This window comes from Myotis yumanensis, unplaced genomic scaffold (genome assembly GCF_028538775.1).
Source record: "Myotis yumanensis isolate MYYU_CA2020_CCGP unplaced genomic scaffold, mMyoYum1.0.hap1 SCAF_18, whole genome shotgun sequence".
Taxonomy (NCBI): domain Eukaryota; kingdom Metazoa; phylum Chordata; class Mammalia; order Chiroptera; family Vespertilionidae; genus Myotis; species Myotis yumanensis.
This window is the reverse complement of record NW_027223769.1, coordinates 38194752-38211357: the sequence shown is the minus strand read 5'-3', so window position 1 is coordinate 38211357 and position 16606 is coordinate 38194752. Positions and strand designations below refer to the sequence as shown.

The 16606-nt window shown below is 58.8% G+C and overlaps 1 protein-coding gene across 1 annotated transcript in view; it reads left to right on the top strand.

The window, feature by feature from the left end:
- Nucleotides 1–16606, top strand: part of NKD1 (NKD inhibitor of WNT signaling pathway 1) — a 52885-nt gene that overhangs the window by 30700 nt on the left and 5579 nt on the right. The window contains exons 4-6 of the mRNA XM_070397735.1: nucleotides 4940–5006; nucleotides 12978–13084; nucleotides 15506–15601. Of these exons, the coding sequence (XP_070253836.1) occupies nucleotides 4940–5006; nucleotides 12978–13084; nucleotides 15506–15601 (270 nt within the window). The remainder of the gene's footprint in view (nucleotides 1–4939; nucleotides 5007–12977; nucleotides 13085–15505; nucleotides 15602–16606) is intronic.

The following is a 16606-nucleotide window of genomic DNA, read 5'->3' as shown; positions in this document are numbered from 1 at the left end:
GAGGAAGGGCGTGCCAGGCTGGGGGGCGTGTGTGTGTCTAGATGTCGGTGGGAGCCTTCCCACCTCCCCCAGGAGTGACCTGTGGCCATCTGACAACGAGAGCAGAGGTAATGCCCTGGTCGTTTGATTCAGTAGTTAGAGCGTCGGGGCCCGTGGACTGAAGGGTCTCGGGTTCGATTCCTGTTCAAGGGCATGTATTTCGGTTGCAGGCTCCATCCCTGGCCTCCGTTGGGGCGAGTGTGGGGCAACCAATCTGTGGGCCTCTCGTACATCGTACATCGATGCTTCTCTTTCTGTGTGTCTCTCCCCCCCACCCTCCACTCTCTCTAAAACAGTGGTTCTCAACCTTCCTAATGCCGCGACCCTTTAATACAGTTCATGTTGTGGTGACCCCCAACCATAAAATTATTTTTGTTGCTAATTCGTAACTGTAATGTTGCTACTGTTATGAATCGTCATGTAAATATCTGATATGCAGGATGTATTTTCATTGTTACAAATTGAACATAATGAAAGCATAGTGATGAATCACAAAAACAATATGTAATTATATATGTGTTTTCCGATGGTCTTAGGCGACCCCTGTGAAAGGGTCATTTGACCCCCAAAGGGGTCACGACCCACAGGTTGAGAACCACTGCTCTAAAAAAATCAATTGGAAAATATCCTCGGGAGAGGATTAAAAAAAAAAAAGAGTAGAAGGAATACTAGCCACTGATCTCTTGGGCTCCAGGCATGGTCTCAGGCAGAATGCTAAGCACTTGCTATCCAGTGGTTTACTTGATCCTCAGACGCACCCCGAGACAGCATGAGGGCCCCCCCCCCCCCTGTGCACACACTGGGGATGAAGCTCCTTCCCCGGATAACCCCGCTTGTGCAAGGCAGAGCTGGGATCTGAACTGCGGTCTTGCCAACTCCATGCCCCGCACCCCTGCACCCCTGCACCCCTGCACCGGGGCTCCCAGTGGGGCTCCTGGCTGTCTTGGGGCCCGAGTGCCTCCTGCACGGTGGCCCTGAGGACCGGGCCCGGGACCTTGCCTGCAGGGCTCCCACCCGGGGCTCTGCCACGTCCCACGCTTCGTGGGTCAGGGCTGTGGGCACCTTTGAGACCACAGCTGGGCCTGCTGGGCCACTGACCCACAAGAGCTGCTGGCCAGGCTGGTTGTCTTGTCCTTCCTTAAGCGTGATCCTTGGCCCCTGGCCAGTGCCAAGTCCCTGGGCCACCTCTGCCCTGTGCCCACAGGAGCCCTGGTGCCACTGTCCAAGCTCAGGCGGGCATAGAAGGAGCTGACTGGAATCGGGGCCCTGCCCCTCATCGGCTCACCTGGGCTCTTGGAGCCTCCTCCTCATTTAAACACGGGGCTAGTGGGACCCCCTTTCTATGGAGGCTCTGCTGGGGGGCCCATGAGTACTTGGTAAGGGATGTGAATGTCTGTCTTTGCATTATTTTCTCGTCTCACATGGCCCCTGGGGGTTGAGGGCATTTTCTTTGTAGGCAAGAAACCTAATAACAATCATACCTGTCACTTTACAATTTGCAAATCGTTTTTATGGGCATTTATTCCTCGAGGATAAATTCCTCGGGGCCGTTGTGTCGCTTAAAGAACTCACTCTTTATAGAAGGAGCCTGGCACGGCGTCCGGCACGTAAGAAAGCACCGGACGTGTCAGCTGTCATGTTGGTGTTGCTGTGGTGTCTCACTGTGCCCATTTAAGGGATAGGCAGACTGAGGTTCCAATAAGGCAGTGGCTCCAGGTCCAGGTGCGAGGGAGGTGATGCCGGGACGCTATCCCATGTTGCCTCTGGCCTAGCGATCAGAGCCTGAGGACCGGGACATGGCGCTGCCCGGCCCTGGGCGTTGGGCTCCGTGGCAGAGATGAACGGCCCCATAGTTGAGTATCTGTGTCAGCGGACCATGGCGCCGAGGAGCTTTCGAAGCGTCCTGCAGAGCTGAGCAGGGTTTAGCCGGAAGAGGCCGGCCCCAGGACTTGCCAGAACTCTGCTCTCATTCATCAGAGAGCGAGGTCCCCCCAGCAGACAGTTCTTCTCGGAGAGCACCGAAGCCGCCGTCAGAGGAGGCTGTGGGTGCGTGACGCGCCCGCGAGGCATCCTTACGGGCCCCGGACAGACGCTTTGTTGGTGGTGACATCTGGAGTCTTTCAACTCCGAGTGCCTGTAGACACGCGTACTCCGGGGCCTTTGTCTCGCAGACGCCGGCGACCGGGCCCGTGGCGGCCGGGTCAGCACGGAGCCCCGCGCTCCGGAAGACGGACCTCAGCCCGCAGGGGTCCGCGGTGCCCTTGAGGACAGTCCCCGGCTCCTGCGAGAAAGTGCCGCCTGCCAGCCCATCGCCTTCCCCTGGCATGAAAGATCGGCCCTAATTGGCTGCCTGGGCCTCCCTGCTGCCTAATGATGCCACCTGAGTGTGTCCCTTTCCTGTCACATCTCCCAGCTCCCCTGTCAGCTCCGGCTCTGCGAACACAAACAGCCAGTCTGCCAGCCCAGGAGGTGTTCGGGGTTTCGGTCATTGGCGGGGGAGGGGAGGGAAGCCGTCCTGAGCCAGGGGGCAGGGGGCCTGGTGCTGGGTCAGTGGGCACCGAGTCTGAGTGGCCACCTTGTAGCCGCCTCTAAGGCAGAGAAGGCAGTGCCCCCGGGGGGTTTGAAGGAAGGGAACAGAGAAGGCCACGCCCGACCCTTAAAATGCGAGCTGTGTATCCTCCCAACAGAACAGAAAACAGGAGCGAGGCCCCCGGCTGAGTCCAGTGGACAAGCTGGATGGACCCCCCGAAGCAGTTTTAAACGTTTCATTACTGTTTTTGTTCATCGGGAGGAGCACTGGCTTTCCTGTCGAGCATCCGAGAGGCAGGATTCCCCCCTGACTTTTCTGGGAGAGGGTGCTTTCCTGTTCCTGTTCCTTTTTCTCGAAAAGGGAAGCTGGGACAGCCTCCGAGTGTGGGCCCTTTTTATCGCTTGTCATTTTGTGGTCGCAGAGGCGCTGCCGCCGTGTCATTCATCGTGGGCCCCGGGAGAGAGAAGGCAGAGTGGTTCCCCCAAACTCATCGCTCCCGGCAAAGAGGAGCGTTTCTCAAAGTGGGTTCCTCGGAACACAGATCCCAGGGCATGTTTCTGAGAAATAGAACGCCGTGGTCTGATGGGGTTCGAGGGATGCCGCGTGCAGACCACGTTACGCGGTGACTCACGGTGCCCGTTGCCGTAGTAAGTCCTGCAGGAAGGGACCTTGTTTAACTTCGTTTAAAATAGTCTTTTTTGATCCCAGAACCCTTCTTGGCAGAAAACCAATAAATACAGAAGACAGTTTGACGACTCGTCTTAGCCTTTCGTCTGCAGTCATCCTGCTGGGCGGGGGGCAGAGAGGTGGGGCCTCTGTGGATATCCCAGAAATTTCCCAGCCTGAGGACTGACCAAGCTCCCCCCGTCCCCCCGCCCACCCCCGCCTGCTCCCCCAGAACCCCACAGCCCCCCGGGGCAGCCTGACCGGCTAAGGCGACAGCTCTGCCCTCGGGGATGAGCTACCAGCCTCTGCCCTCGGGGATGAGCTACCGGGCGTCGTTGTTTTTTTGTTAATCCTCACCTGAGGAAATTCTTTCCCATTAATTTTGAGAGAGAGAGAGAGAGAGAGAGAGAGAAAACATTGATGTGAGAGAGGCACATCGATGGGTTGCCTCCCGCACGTGCCCTGACCAGGAATTGAACCTGCAACCCAGGTACGTGCCCTTGACCAGGAATTGAACCCGAGACCCTTCGGTTCATAGGCTGACGTTCTAACCATTGAGCGCACCTCCCAGGGCGGGCTACCAGGCATCTTTACCCCACGCGAGGGGACCAGGCCAGGCGTGTGCGGGGATCGGCTGGTGACCAGCTGGTGTGTGTGGGGAGATGAGGGAGGCGTTTGGAAGCCAGAGCAGGGAGGTCCAACATGTGCTGAAGCGTTGGGTTTATGGGAAGGGCGGTCGGAGCCCCCCCCAGAGCACACCGCCTGCTACAAGCCACCGGGACCGCCACCCGGGACCTGCTGTGGGAGGAGGGTCCAGTCTGAGGTCTCTTCTTTTTTTTTTTTTTTTTTTTATAAATTTTTTTTTTTTAAAATATGTTTTATTGATTTTTCACAGAGAGGAAGGGAGAGAGACAGAGAGCTAGAAACATCGATGAGAGAGAAACATCGACCAGCTGCCTCCTGCACATCTCCCACTGGGGATGTGCCCGCAACTCAGGTACATGCCCTTGACCGGAATCGAACCCGGGACCTTTCAGTCCGCAGGCCGACGCTCCATCCACTGAGCCAAACCGGTTTCGGCTGAGGTCTCTTCTTGAGGCCACCGCGCAGGCGCGTTGTCCCCCTCCAGGGGGGATGTGGGGCATTTTATGATCTGCTCTTTGCCTTTTGCTGAGGTGGGGGTGGAACTCTTTCTGAGGGAGAAGTGTGGGCCCATGTCGTGTTTCGTGGTGGCCGCAGGCTGAGAAAACTTACCTCCTACACAGCAGTGTGACCGTCAACTTTTTAAAAACATATATACTTTTATTGATGTCAGAGAGGAAGGGAGAGGGAGAGAGAGAGAAACATCAGTGATGAGAGAGAATCATGGATCAGCTGCCTCCTGCATGCCCCCCGCCGTCCCGCCACCACTGGGGATGGAGCCCACAACCCGGCCAGGTGCCCTGACGGGGAATCGAATTGTGACCTCCTGGTTCATAGGTCGACGCTCAACCACTGAGCCACACTGGCTGGGCTGATGATCAGCTTTTCAGGTGGGATGGGACCTGCCTCCATTGGCCCACATTCCCATCGGAACAATCAGAGCAGGGCCCCGCTTCCTTGCGACCAGGCAGCCACATGCTCACGGCGCCACCTCTTCCGCCCCGATGCCAGGTGCCACCTGACCCCGGGCGTCCTTCATCTCCCTGCCTTCCCTTCCTCTAGGAGCTGGTGGGCGAGGTTTTCAGAGAAACGCTCAGCGAGGAGGAGGAGGAAGACTTTCGACTGGAAGGTACCGGACTGCATTGCTCTCTTCCCAGGGGGCAGGGCGGAGGGGATGGGGCCGTCTGGTCTACCACATCCCCTGCACACCCTCCAGAAATCTGTGGTCCAGGCGGAGGCCAGGACTCTGGGGGGGAGGGCTGAGGAGCAAGAGGAAAGTGTGGCCCCCACAGTCCAGGCCCAGAGTGGAGCCGGGCCACGTGGGTCCCCGGCCCGGCCCTGCCGTGTGGCCGCGGTGGGGCCTCGGATGGGCTGTTTGACCGCAGCTGCTCCGGAGGGAGTGAGGGCAGTGGCTCCTCACGCGCCCCACCCACAGCGTCAGGCTTGTAGTGAGCGCTCCCTCCCGGAGCTGTGCCGTTCCCCGTTCTCCGCTCGTCCACTCACCTAGAGCACACGCGTGTGGGGACCCCCTCCCCCTCCCCTCCCGCCTCCCCTCCCTCCTCTCGGCTGTCCCGCCTTCTTTCCTCCAGGGGAAGCACCGCGTTGAAGAAAGAACTAGGACCTAGAGGAGGGGTTGGGCGGGGCTGTCGGTGGTCAGGTTGTTCGGCCCCTTCCTTCGAACGCAGGCTCACACAGGAGCCGGGCCGTAAAGCGGCGAGAGCAGGCGCAGACACCCGTCACGGATAGAAAGCACGTTAACCTTCACGGAGCAAGGCCGCCGGGCACCGCTCTGTGCTTCCCTGTGCACACGTGTAGATGGTCATGTGTGTGCTGCTGTGTGGCTAGAGGCCTAGACCAGCGATGGCGAACCTTTTGAGCTCGGCGTGTCAGCATTTTGAAAAACCCTCACTTAACTCTGGTGCCGGGTCACATAGAGAAATTTTTTGGTCTTTGCAACCATAGTCAAACAAAGATTTATATTTTTGATATTTATTTTATATATTTAAATGCCATCGAACAAAGAAAAATCAACCAAAAAAATGAGTTCGCGTGTCGCCTCGGACACGCGTGTCATAGGTTCGCCATCACTGGCCTAGACAGACCAGAGCAGCGGCTCCCGGGCGCGGGAGGAGGAGCCTCATGTGGGAGAGAGTGGTGCAGGGGACCGTAGCGTTAGCTGTGACCGATGTGTTAACTTTTACGAGAATGCCGCCCCAGGTTCCTTGGGAAACGAAAGGCGAAAGACGGCGGTAAACAGGGGACACAGAAGTAAGTGAAGCCGGGAGCGTGGCTGCTCCGGCTGCTGCCCCGAGGGAGGCTGGCGCCCACCCCAGGGCAGAGGACGGGCTGTGACCCGCAGGCCACCGCACCGCGAGGCAGGTGCTGTGGTTTCTGGCCACGGGGAAGCACCCACCTGGCCCGGAGCGGGTGGGGGTGGGAGGCTGTGGGTGTCCCTCTGTGCGCCGGCCAGGGAGAGCTCTCGGAATCCTGAATCTCTCCTTTGTCTTCCTGTTGGCCAAGTTCACTGCCTCTTGGCGGGCTGGAGGGCTGCGCACGGGAGGAAGAAAAGGCCATCTGAGGCAGGAAGATGAAAAGAAGCCTTTAGCCATCCCGGGAGAGGCCGGCTTTCGCTCCCGCGTTGTTATGTAAAGCCCGCCCTAATCCAGCGTCTTAGCCGCCTTAACCGGCCAGCTGGGAGCATGCACACGGGGCGGGAGATGAAGGCCGGGCCGGGTGCTCGAGGCCGGGCTGCGGAGTTCCTTTTGAACTGTGGGGAGAACAAAGTCCACATGGAACCCAAGCCCCAGCCGGCGGGGTGTGGCAGGGGCGGCACGCGGTTGGAGTGGGGCGCAGGGGCTGATGCTCTAACCACTGAGCCCACCGGCCAGCTCAGGTCCACCTTTCTTGATGACGGACCCACGGCGGTTTGGTCATTTCCTTGTCCAGTTCAGGCAAAGCCTCTTTTCAAAGCCTCTCCCAGTCAGGCGACCCTCTCCCTGCGCCACCAGGCCGGGTGTATGTTCCCCTCCGGCCCCGGGCCAGTCCACCCAGACGCCCAGGGGGGAGGGCTCAGCCATCCCTCGCGCTGCGCAGCCCTGGGCGGGCCTCTGGTCCCCTCACGTGGAGCTGGAAAGCTGAGGATGGAGCGTGGTGGAACCTGTCAGGGTCACACAGCCGACCGAGGACAGAGCTCCGGACTCCGCGGAGTCCTCATTCCAGTACCTGAGGCGGCTGGGGGCCCTGGAGTCTGAGACAGGGAGGCACTCACTGGAGAGCAGCAGGGACCCCCCACTGTCCCCCGACGGAGGGGGCAGGTGGGCCAGGCGCTGGCTCCTCTCCCTCAGCTCAGAGCCATCGCCCCCTGCACCCCGCAGGCCCTGGAGGCCTGGGTTCGGCCCCGCGGCAGCTCCCCTCAGGTCCCCTCTTCCTGCGGCCCCCGCCTGCACCGCGGAGACTCTGCCGCCTTCACATCCCGGGAGGCGGCCCTAGTTTCCGGTGGCTCGGGGTCAGGTTTGAAACGCTGAATTTCAGCACAGGTTCCAACATGGGTGGGGGCGGGGGAGGGGGAAAGGGACATGATATTTTTAGCCCAAAGAAGGCTTTTTTCCCCTCTCTCTCTCTCTGTCCCTGCCCCGGCGTGGCCCCCTCCCTCCCTGAACAGATGTCCCTTCTCAGGATTTGAACGTCAAGGCCAGAGGCCGTGCACCTGATGCTGCAAGGAGAGAAAAAGGCCAGCGAGCTTTGGTTGGGAGGGTTTCTCCCCCGCTTTTCCCTTTTAAATTTATATTTTTATTGATTTCGGAGAGGAAGGGCGAGGGAGAGAGATACAGCAACATCAGTGCCGGGAGAATCATTGATCGGCTGCCTTCTGCGCGCCCCCCTACTGGGGATCAAACCCGCAACCCGGGACTCGAACCAGCACCCTCCTGGGTCATGGGTTGGTGCTCAGTCACTGGGCCACGCTGGCCTGCTGCTCTCGTTTCCTGTTGATGATGATGACGAGCCACAGGCTCTGTGCTATACATCGGGGCACCCACCGCTGAAGGAGGGGCCAGTTAGCTGAGTAACGGCTACCACGGTGTGATACCGGCTCCCTGCGCAGGAACCCTAACCTCATTCCGGGGGGCATGGAGGCGTGCTTCTCAGAGGTGGGGAGGCCCAAGCCAAGGACCCGAAGGATGAGCAGGAATCGGAGAGACAGACAGTGTTCTGAGCAGGGGTCACAGTGTGAGGGGGGGGCCAGGTCAGAAGATGCAGAGCAGTTCCAGGGAGGGATGCGCTGAGAGGCAGGTGTGGGCGGGCGATCCTTTTTAGAAGGGAAATGGCTTGGTCAGGTTGCTTTTAGAAAGATGTTTTTATTGATTTCAGAGAGCGAGGAAGGGAGAGGGAGAGAGGGAGAAACATCCACGATGAGGGAGAATCATGGATCGGCTGCCTCCTGCACGGCCCCTACTGGGGATGGAGCCTGCAACTAGGGCATGTGCCCTGACCAGGAATCAAACCCTGACCTCCTGGGTCATAGGTCGGCGCTCAACCACTGAGCCGCACTGGCCGGGCTCCAGTTTGCTCTTTAAGCTCAGTCTCTCCCTTTGTCAAACATGGGCAGCGACACAGCCTGCGTGGCGTTAGTAAGAGGAGCCGCGGGAATAGTGTCTGTTCCCACTCACTTCACCGTGGCCCGGTACAGCCCTCGGCCGGGCAGATCTCTGCGTCTCGGGGACCCTCTCTCCCTGGGGAGAGCCTCCTGCCCAGAACGCAAGAAACCATTTGGCCCGGAATGCACACACGATACCGTTCTCTTTTTACACGCAGCAGATTAGCCGCCTAATTATATTTGGCATCGGCTAATATTAAAGTTCATCTGCCTCCCCCTCCAACAGCTGCTGTCGGGGGGCTGGGGAGTCAGAAACATCCCGGCAATCCACCCCGAGATGGAAATATTTGTGGCCGATAATCTGTGCGAGGGCCATTAAGAAGGGGCGGTGGGTGCGCTCGGGCGAGTGTGCGGAGTCCAGCGAGGAGGCCGTGGCCTGTGTTAAATCTGACATCGTGCTGAGCGCACGCCAGGCAACTGGGCCCGGAGAGGTGCCCGCCACACCTTGCAGGGTCCCGGGCGTTTCTGGTCTTCGCTGGGGCTGACGTAGTCACTACCCTGTGTTCTAATGTGTGTCTTCTCCCAGAGTTTAATGTCAACCAGGCCTTTCTGGATTGTGTTACCGTAAGCCGGCCTTTGCTGTACCATTCAGGGTCTAGATTTAAATATATATACTAGTATATATATTTTTTATTGATTTCAGAGAGGAAGGGAGAGGGAGATAGAAACATCAATGATGAGAGAGAATCATTGATCGACGGCCTCCTGCACGCCCCACGCTGGGGATGGAGCCTGCAACCCAGGCCTGTGCCCTGACCGGGAATCGAACCGTGACCTCCTGGTTCCTAGGTCGACGCTCACCCCACTGAGCCCCGCCAGCCCGGCGAGACGGGATGCGTTTGGACAGCATTCTGCCAGGGACAAATAGCGTTTGTGCAAATCAGGAGCAGGGGCCCCTCCACACCCTCCTCACGACACCTTCGCCATCTGTTCCAAAAATGTCCTCGCCACCCACAGATGTGCACCGCCCAGCACGGGCACGCGCTCCTAGAGCGGTACCGTGCACGGCCTGCTTGGCACAGCCAGGCCCCCGGTGCCCCCAGAAGACTCTGCCCCGAGCGAGGCGGGAGAGGAAGAGCCCAGAGGTGCTCGTCCTCCTGAGGAGGGTGGGGAGCAGCGGCCCGTCTCTTTCACTTCACAGCCCGCCCTCTTCCCATGCTGTTGGGTGGCGCCAGCCGTCAGCAGCTGGTGCTGGGTCGGCCGTGCCATCCTGAGCCATCCTGCTCCCCGGGCCGCCGCTGTTTGCCAGGGTGAACGGTCCCCGGAAAGTGGCCGAGGCTCTCCCAGCCCGCCGTCCCCAGTGAGCCCGGGCCTCCTTCCCTGGGGCCCACGGGTGGGGTGCGGATGGGTGTTTAAACCCGGATCAGAGTAGCCACCGTCCTCTCTGTCCCCAGTGTTCCGCAGCACTCCTCTCTCTCTCTCTGCCTCCCCAGCCCCTCCCTTTTTTAAATGGGGGGGGCGGGGAGGGGAGGGGGAGGGAAAGAGGCTGTCTTTGATCTCCGTGGAGGAAAAAAGTCTGTTCTGCTCAGGCTTTTGGCTAACACAACAAACAGTGTTTAAAATTTAACTTTGCTTAATTAATTAGTAATTCTGTTTAATGCTGTCTGATCTCCCTCCAAAAGGTATTCTGAAGCCTGAGAAGGGAACATCAAAGGGAGCGGGTGAGGATGGTCAAGTAACGCATTTAATCTGGCAGTTGCCGGGGGTGGAGCGATGCCAGGCTGCGGGAGGGAGTGTGGGGAAGCATCATCTGGTAAACACAGCGGCTCCGCTCCTCGCTCCTCGCTGTGGGGAGTGAGGAGGGACCGAGTGAGGAGGGACGGGGAGCCGATTCAGAAGAAAAGGCCAGCGTGGCTCAGTAGGGGAGCGTCGACCTAGGAACCAGGAGGTCACGGTTCGATTCCTGGTCAGGGCACATGCCCAGGTTGCGGGCTCGATCCCCAGTAGGGGGCGTGCAGGAGGCAGCCGATCTATGATGCTTCTCTCTCATAGATGCTTCTCTCTCTCTTCCCCTCTCCCTTCCTCTCTTTGAAGTCAATAAAAACATATTTAAAATATTTAGAAAAAGAAAAGGAGCCCCACCCACTGCACCAGACTCCTCTGAGCTGAGGACGGGTTTGAAGGAGGCAGCGTGGACATTTCTGTCCTTCATGGCTGCCGTGCATGGCTGGGCAGGTGGTGCGTGCACCAGGGCTCCCAGTGGAGCCGGTGAGCAGCAGGTGGGTCCGGGTACCCGGTGCGGGTGAAGGCTGCGTTCGCCTGCAGCCAGGTCCCAGACTTCTCTGTAAAGGGCCGGGAGGGTACGAATTTTTGGCTCCATGGACCCGACCGTCTCTGTGGCAACTACTGAACTCTGCCATTGTGGAGGGAAGCAGCCATACACAGTGTGTGTCCGAGCAACTGTGTCCCAATAAAACTTTATTTATGCAAACAGGAGGCGGCAGGTTTTGGCTCATGGTGGTGTGGGTCCGTCACCCAGGGGAATCCAGAGGCAAGACAGGCTTTGCTTTTCTCCTGCTCTGTGCCTTTCCTTCCTTCCCCTCCTACTTCCTCCTCTTTCACATGAGCAGTATCTCCTGTTGCGGCTGTGCCTTGCAATTGAAGTGTGATCAGACTCCCCCTGAAATTATGCCCCCCAAGAGATCATCTCTGGGAAAACAAGTCCTTGAGCTGCACAAGAAGGAGTAAGAGACAGAGAATGGGCTCAGAACCTGGTGCCAAAGCCCATCTCCACGATAGTTTTGTTCACGGAGGTTGGACCATGGCGGCCTGTGGTAGGCACCATTCTCCCTCCTCCAGGCTACCCATGAGCCAAATGATGGATGGTGGATAGATGGATGTCAGATGGATGGTGGATGGATGGATGGGTGGATGGGTGGATGGAAGGATGGATGGATGGATGGATGGATGGAAGGATGGAGGGATGGTGGATGGATGGTGGGTGGATGGAGGGATGGATGGATGGATGGATGGATGGATGGGTGGATGGAAGGATGGATGGATGGATGGATGGATGGAAGGATGGATGGATGGATGGATGGATGGATGGAAGGATGGATGGTGGATGGATGGATGGATGGATGGGTGGATGGAAGGATGGATGGATGGATGGATGGATGGAAGGATGGATGGATGGATGGATGGATGGAAGGATGGATGGATGGTGGATGGATGGTGGGTGGATGGAGGGATGGATGGATGGATGTTGGTGAGTGGATGGATAGATGGTGGGTAGATGGATGGATGGATGATAGATGAAGGATGGATGGTGGGTGGATGGATGGATGGATGAGTGGATGGATGGCTAGGTATAGATGAAGAATGGATGATGGATGGTGGGTGGATGGATGGATGGATGAGTGGATGGATGGCTAGATATAGATGAAGGATGGATGGATGGATGGATAGATGGGTAGGTGGGTGGAGGGCGATTTGTTCTGCACGGGGATGGGTGGGGGCGGGTGCTGGTTTGGCCTCGTTTGGTTCCAGAGGGTCCATGTGGAAGTAGAAGCATGACCCCTGAGTCCCGCCCCTGACCCTGGCCTTGGGGTCTGCAAGGCTTTGATTGGTGGGTTCTGTGACACCTGCCTCCTCTAGCCATTGGGTAGGGGGCAGTGAGAGGGTGAAAGGCCATCTTTGGTGGGGCAAGGGGGTGCTGACTGTCCTTGTTCCTGGCCCCCAGGACCCCAGGGCAGGATGGCTCCCAGTCCTCCTACCCTTGTGTGCCCGGCCCCTGCTGGGAAGGACCCCCTCCAGGGGTGTCTGGGTGGTTTCTGAGCCAGGATGGGATGAGGCCCTGCTGGTGAAGGGAGGACAAGCCAGGCCACCCTGATCTGCAGAGAAGACGCACAAGGGCAGAGCGGTGGGAGGGACGTCGCCCTCCCGGGAGAGGGGAGAGGAGGAGAGGCAGGGGAGGACCTGAGGGAGGACGGGCTGTTTCTGCTCGGAGGGGAGGAGGGGGCTCCAGAGGAGAGAGCGGGACAGAGGTTTCTTTTCTTTGGGTTTTATCAAGTGGAACATGAAAGGCAACATTGAACCTGAAGGTGGTTTTCTGATAACTTCCCTTTGAACTTGAAGTTTGGTTCCGATAAGCCTGGCCAGCTTACATCTCCAGCCAGGACCTCCTCGCAGGGAGGCAGCGGCTTTGAAGATGGAGCTGGCCTCTGTTTCTCTTTCTTCCTTTCCTTTTTCTTCTCTGCAGCCCCCACCCCGCCCTCTGGAGCGGTATGTGTGTGGGGGGGAGGGGGGGTGAATAAAGGATGTTGCAGGTCATGATAGCAGCGTGTCCCCCGTGGGCAGAGCATGGGTGTGCTCTGGAAGGGGGCCCCCCTGGAGCAGCTGGACAGCCCTGGAGGGCAAAGCAGCTTTGACTCCAGCAGGTGGGCAGGGGGGCAGGGAGGGGCGCCAGCACGAAGCCTCACGCGTCCTCCCTTGCCTCCCCCACAGTGGCCCTGCCCCCCGAGAAGACCGACGGGCTGGCCAGTGGAGATGAGAAGAAGATGGAGAAGCTGAGCGAGTCCTGCCTGGGCTCCAAGAAGCAGCTGAAACTGGAAGTAAGTTTCCTTCCTGGCGCTGGGCCTGGAGAGAAGGGTTTTCTCTTCTCGGTGGTGCTCTTCCTCCTCTTCCTCCTCCTCCTCCTCCTCCTCCTCCTCCTCCTCCTCTTCTTCCTCTTCCTCTTCTTCTTCTTCGTCTTCATCTTCGTCTTTGTCTTCCTTAAAATATATTTCTATTGATTTCAGAGAGGAAGGGAGAGGGAGAGAGAGAGAGAAACATCAATGATGAGAGAGAATCATGGATCGGCTGCCTCCTGCACGCCCCCCACTGGGGATCAAGCCCGCAGCTCGGGCACGTGCCCTGACTGGAATCGAACCTGGGACGATTCAGGCCGCAGGCTGGTGCTCTATCTGCTGAGCCACACTGGCTTGGGCTCGGTGGTGCTTTTTGAGGAGGAAGCTGAGGCCTGGCCCGATGTGGAGGCCGCTCAGCTCCTGCGTGGACAGGAGAGGGAAGGCCCAGGCCTGGACGTCCCGAATCATTGGGAGCCCCAGGGGGTCTGCTTCTGGGGGGGCAGCCGCCTGCCCGGGACTGTTCGTGGTCCCTGGGGGGGCTCACCTGGAGGTGGGGGGTGGCAATAGCGGCCCAACCTGTCTCTGAACTTCAAACCCGGGCTTCCTGTGGAGCTAATCAGAGGGGCCAGGGAGGGGGAGTCAGTTAAACTCTATGTGTGCATGCATGAGTGTGTGGGCATGTGCGTGTGTGTGAGCACATGTGCGCCCACATGTGCATGTGTGTATATGTGAGCATGTGCATGTGTGTAGGGGTGTGTGAGCATGTGTGCAGGTGTGCATTTGTGTGGTCATGCATGTATGTGTGTGCGGGTGTGTGCACGCCTGTCTAGGTGTGCGTGTGTGAGTGCGTGTGTGTGTGTGTGTGGGGTGAGTGCTATGCCGCCTGAAACAGTTCCTCGGAGCAGAGCGGGCACTTGGCAGGTATCAGACGGACATGTCACAACTGAGGGAAGAGCGGCTTTGAGCTCAGCGTGGCTGCCAGAGCGGCGGAGGAGCTGGCTGTGCGCGGCAGAGGCTGGGGGCAGGGCGCGGCGCCTGGCCACGCTTTCTCCGGCGGCCGGGGGCCAGTGCCACCCGCGTGGGGCTGAGCCTGTCCGCACGCCCCGCCGGCCGGGGCAGGACAAGGGACAGGGTGGTCTGGGCGTCTCTGCTAGTTTTCGGAGAACCTCGTGGATCGGAATGCCCTTTCTGGACTCTCTCTCCCCGTCAGCGTCCTTCCTAGAATGCCCCAGTGGCCAGCCGGCCCCGCACGCTTCCCCCAGCGGCAGAGCCCCCATGCCAGCTCAGAGCCCCGTGCTTAGACACCTCGGGGGGAGAGATAACATGACGTCACTGTATTAGGAATCATCACAAAGAGGAGCAGCCACTAGCATTCATCGGGCTTTGCTGTGTGCCAACCAGTTTCCACACCTGTTTCCAGCTCCCCCAAAGCAGACCCCGAGACAAGGGTCTGGGGGTGATCCCCGGGAGCAAGGAAGGAGGGGAGCCGACGAAGGTGAAGGGCAGCTGAGGCTCAGTCCCACAGGTGCCCTCAGATTCGTCCTGTGGAGGGGCGTGGAGGCTGGGGTACCATCCACCACTCGCCCCCCACCTGGGCACGCCGTCCCTGGCTTTTCCTTCTGGCTGCCCTCGACACAGAAGCCAGGGGCTGGAGGTGGGAGGTGGGGACCTGTCTCCCACGGCCATGATGAGCACCGAGGGGCGGAGGGGCAGGCCAGTGACTGCTCCCAACAAGGCTATGAGGGCAACGCCGTCGTTTCCGTAACTTACACAGGGAAACTGAGGCGCAGGGAAGCCGTGCCCAGGTGGAGGGCGCAGCTGTGGAGGGCCACGCAGGCCGCCACCTGAAGTTGACTGGGCCTTTAGTTCTCTGTGTCCACCCTTCTCCTGCCTTCCGGTCAGGTGGCCACCCTGGGAGCCGCAACACAGCTTCCCAAGTTACTGTGCCCTGTGTGTGTGTGTGTGTGTGTGTGTGTGTGTGCAGGTGTGCACGGGCTGCACATGTGCATAGGTGTGCATGAGTGTAGGCGCATGTACATGTGCAGGTGCGAGCACATGCGAGCACATGCAGACATGTACGTGTGTGTGTATGCATGTGTGTGTGGGCATGTGGGCAGGGTAGCTTCTAGCCCTGGGTCCAAGCTCAGTCTTCCCAAGGCCACAGAACCCTCTCTCAGACCCTCCCGCGGTGTCCCTTAGCCTGTGCGGACCCAGAGCCTGTCTGGCACCCGTATGGGCATCTCTCCTCAGGCCAAGCCTTCCCGCCCAGCCTGGCTGCTCTCCCTGGCCGGTCACATCTTGGTCATTACTCTGCAGTGGGAGGGGCAGCCCCGTGGCCTGGCCTCCAGGTGTCCCAGCCGCTGGGTGACAGCGCGCCGTGTGCTGTCTGTCTGTCTGTCTGTCCAGGAGCTGCACTGTGACGTGTCCGTGGAGGAGGACAGCCGGCAGGAGTGGACCTTCACCCTGTATGACTTTGACAACAACGGGAAGGTCACCCGCGAGGTGAGTGTGCCCGCCTCACCTCTGACCATGGGCCGTGCCCTGGGACACAGGGTGCTGGTCCTGTGCCAGGTGACTCTGCCCGTCCCCTCTGCGAAGGCAGGGCCTGTCCCTGCAGGTGAACTGAAGCAGGAGGGTGCAGGGAGCGGGTGTGGTGGGAACGAGGCTAGGCCGGTGCTGAGCCCCGAGGCCTGCTGGCAGGAGGCTTGTCTCAAACAGGCGGCTCCCACCATGCTGGTCTGGCCCCGGATGTTCTGGCCCAGCCCCGCAGAGGGTTTGGTAAAAGTTAAATGAGCACAGGCAGGAAAAGCGGAAGGAGATCCATGGGACTCCATCGGAATGTAAATGCGGCGCCCCCGAGGACAGGGCCTACGGAGTGCAGGGCCGCCTTCGGGGTGCAGGAAACATTTGCAAATCCTCTGTCTGATACGGGAATAACAGCCAGAATACTGGGTATGGAGAACGCCTACAATGTCACGTAAAAAATGAAGTAATTCTATCAAAAATGGGCAAAGGACTCGAATAGACTTTTCTCCAAAGAACATGTACCAGTGGCCAATCCGCACATGAAAAGCTGCTCACCGTCACCGGTCATCAGGGAAACGCAAGTCCAAACCACCAAGAGACCCCACCTCACACCACGAGGATGGCTGCTCTGCAGACAAACAGGAAACAAGTGTTGCCCGGCCGGCGTGGCGCAGCGGTTGAGCGTCAGCCTATGAACCAGGAGGTCACGGTTCGATTCCCGGTCAGGGCACGTGCCCGGGTTGTGGGCTCGATCCCCGGTAGGGGGCGTGCAGGAGGCAGCCGATCCATGATTCTCTCTCATCGTGGATGTTTCTCTCTCCCTTTGCCTTCCTCTCTGAAATCAATAATTATATATACATATATCTATATCTATATCTATCTATCTATCTATCTATCTATCTATATATATATATTTTTTTTTTTTTAAAGAGAGAAAGTAAAGCAAGTGTTGCCAGGCAGGTGGCAAACTTGGAACCCTGG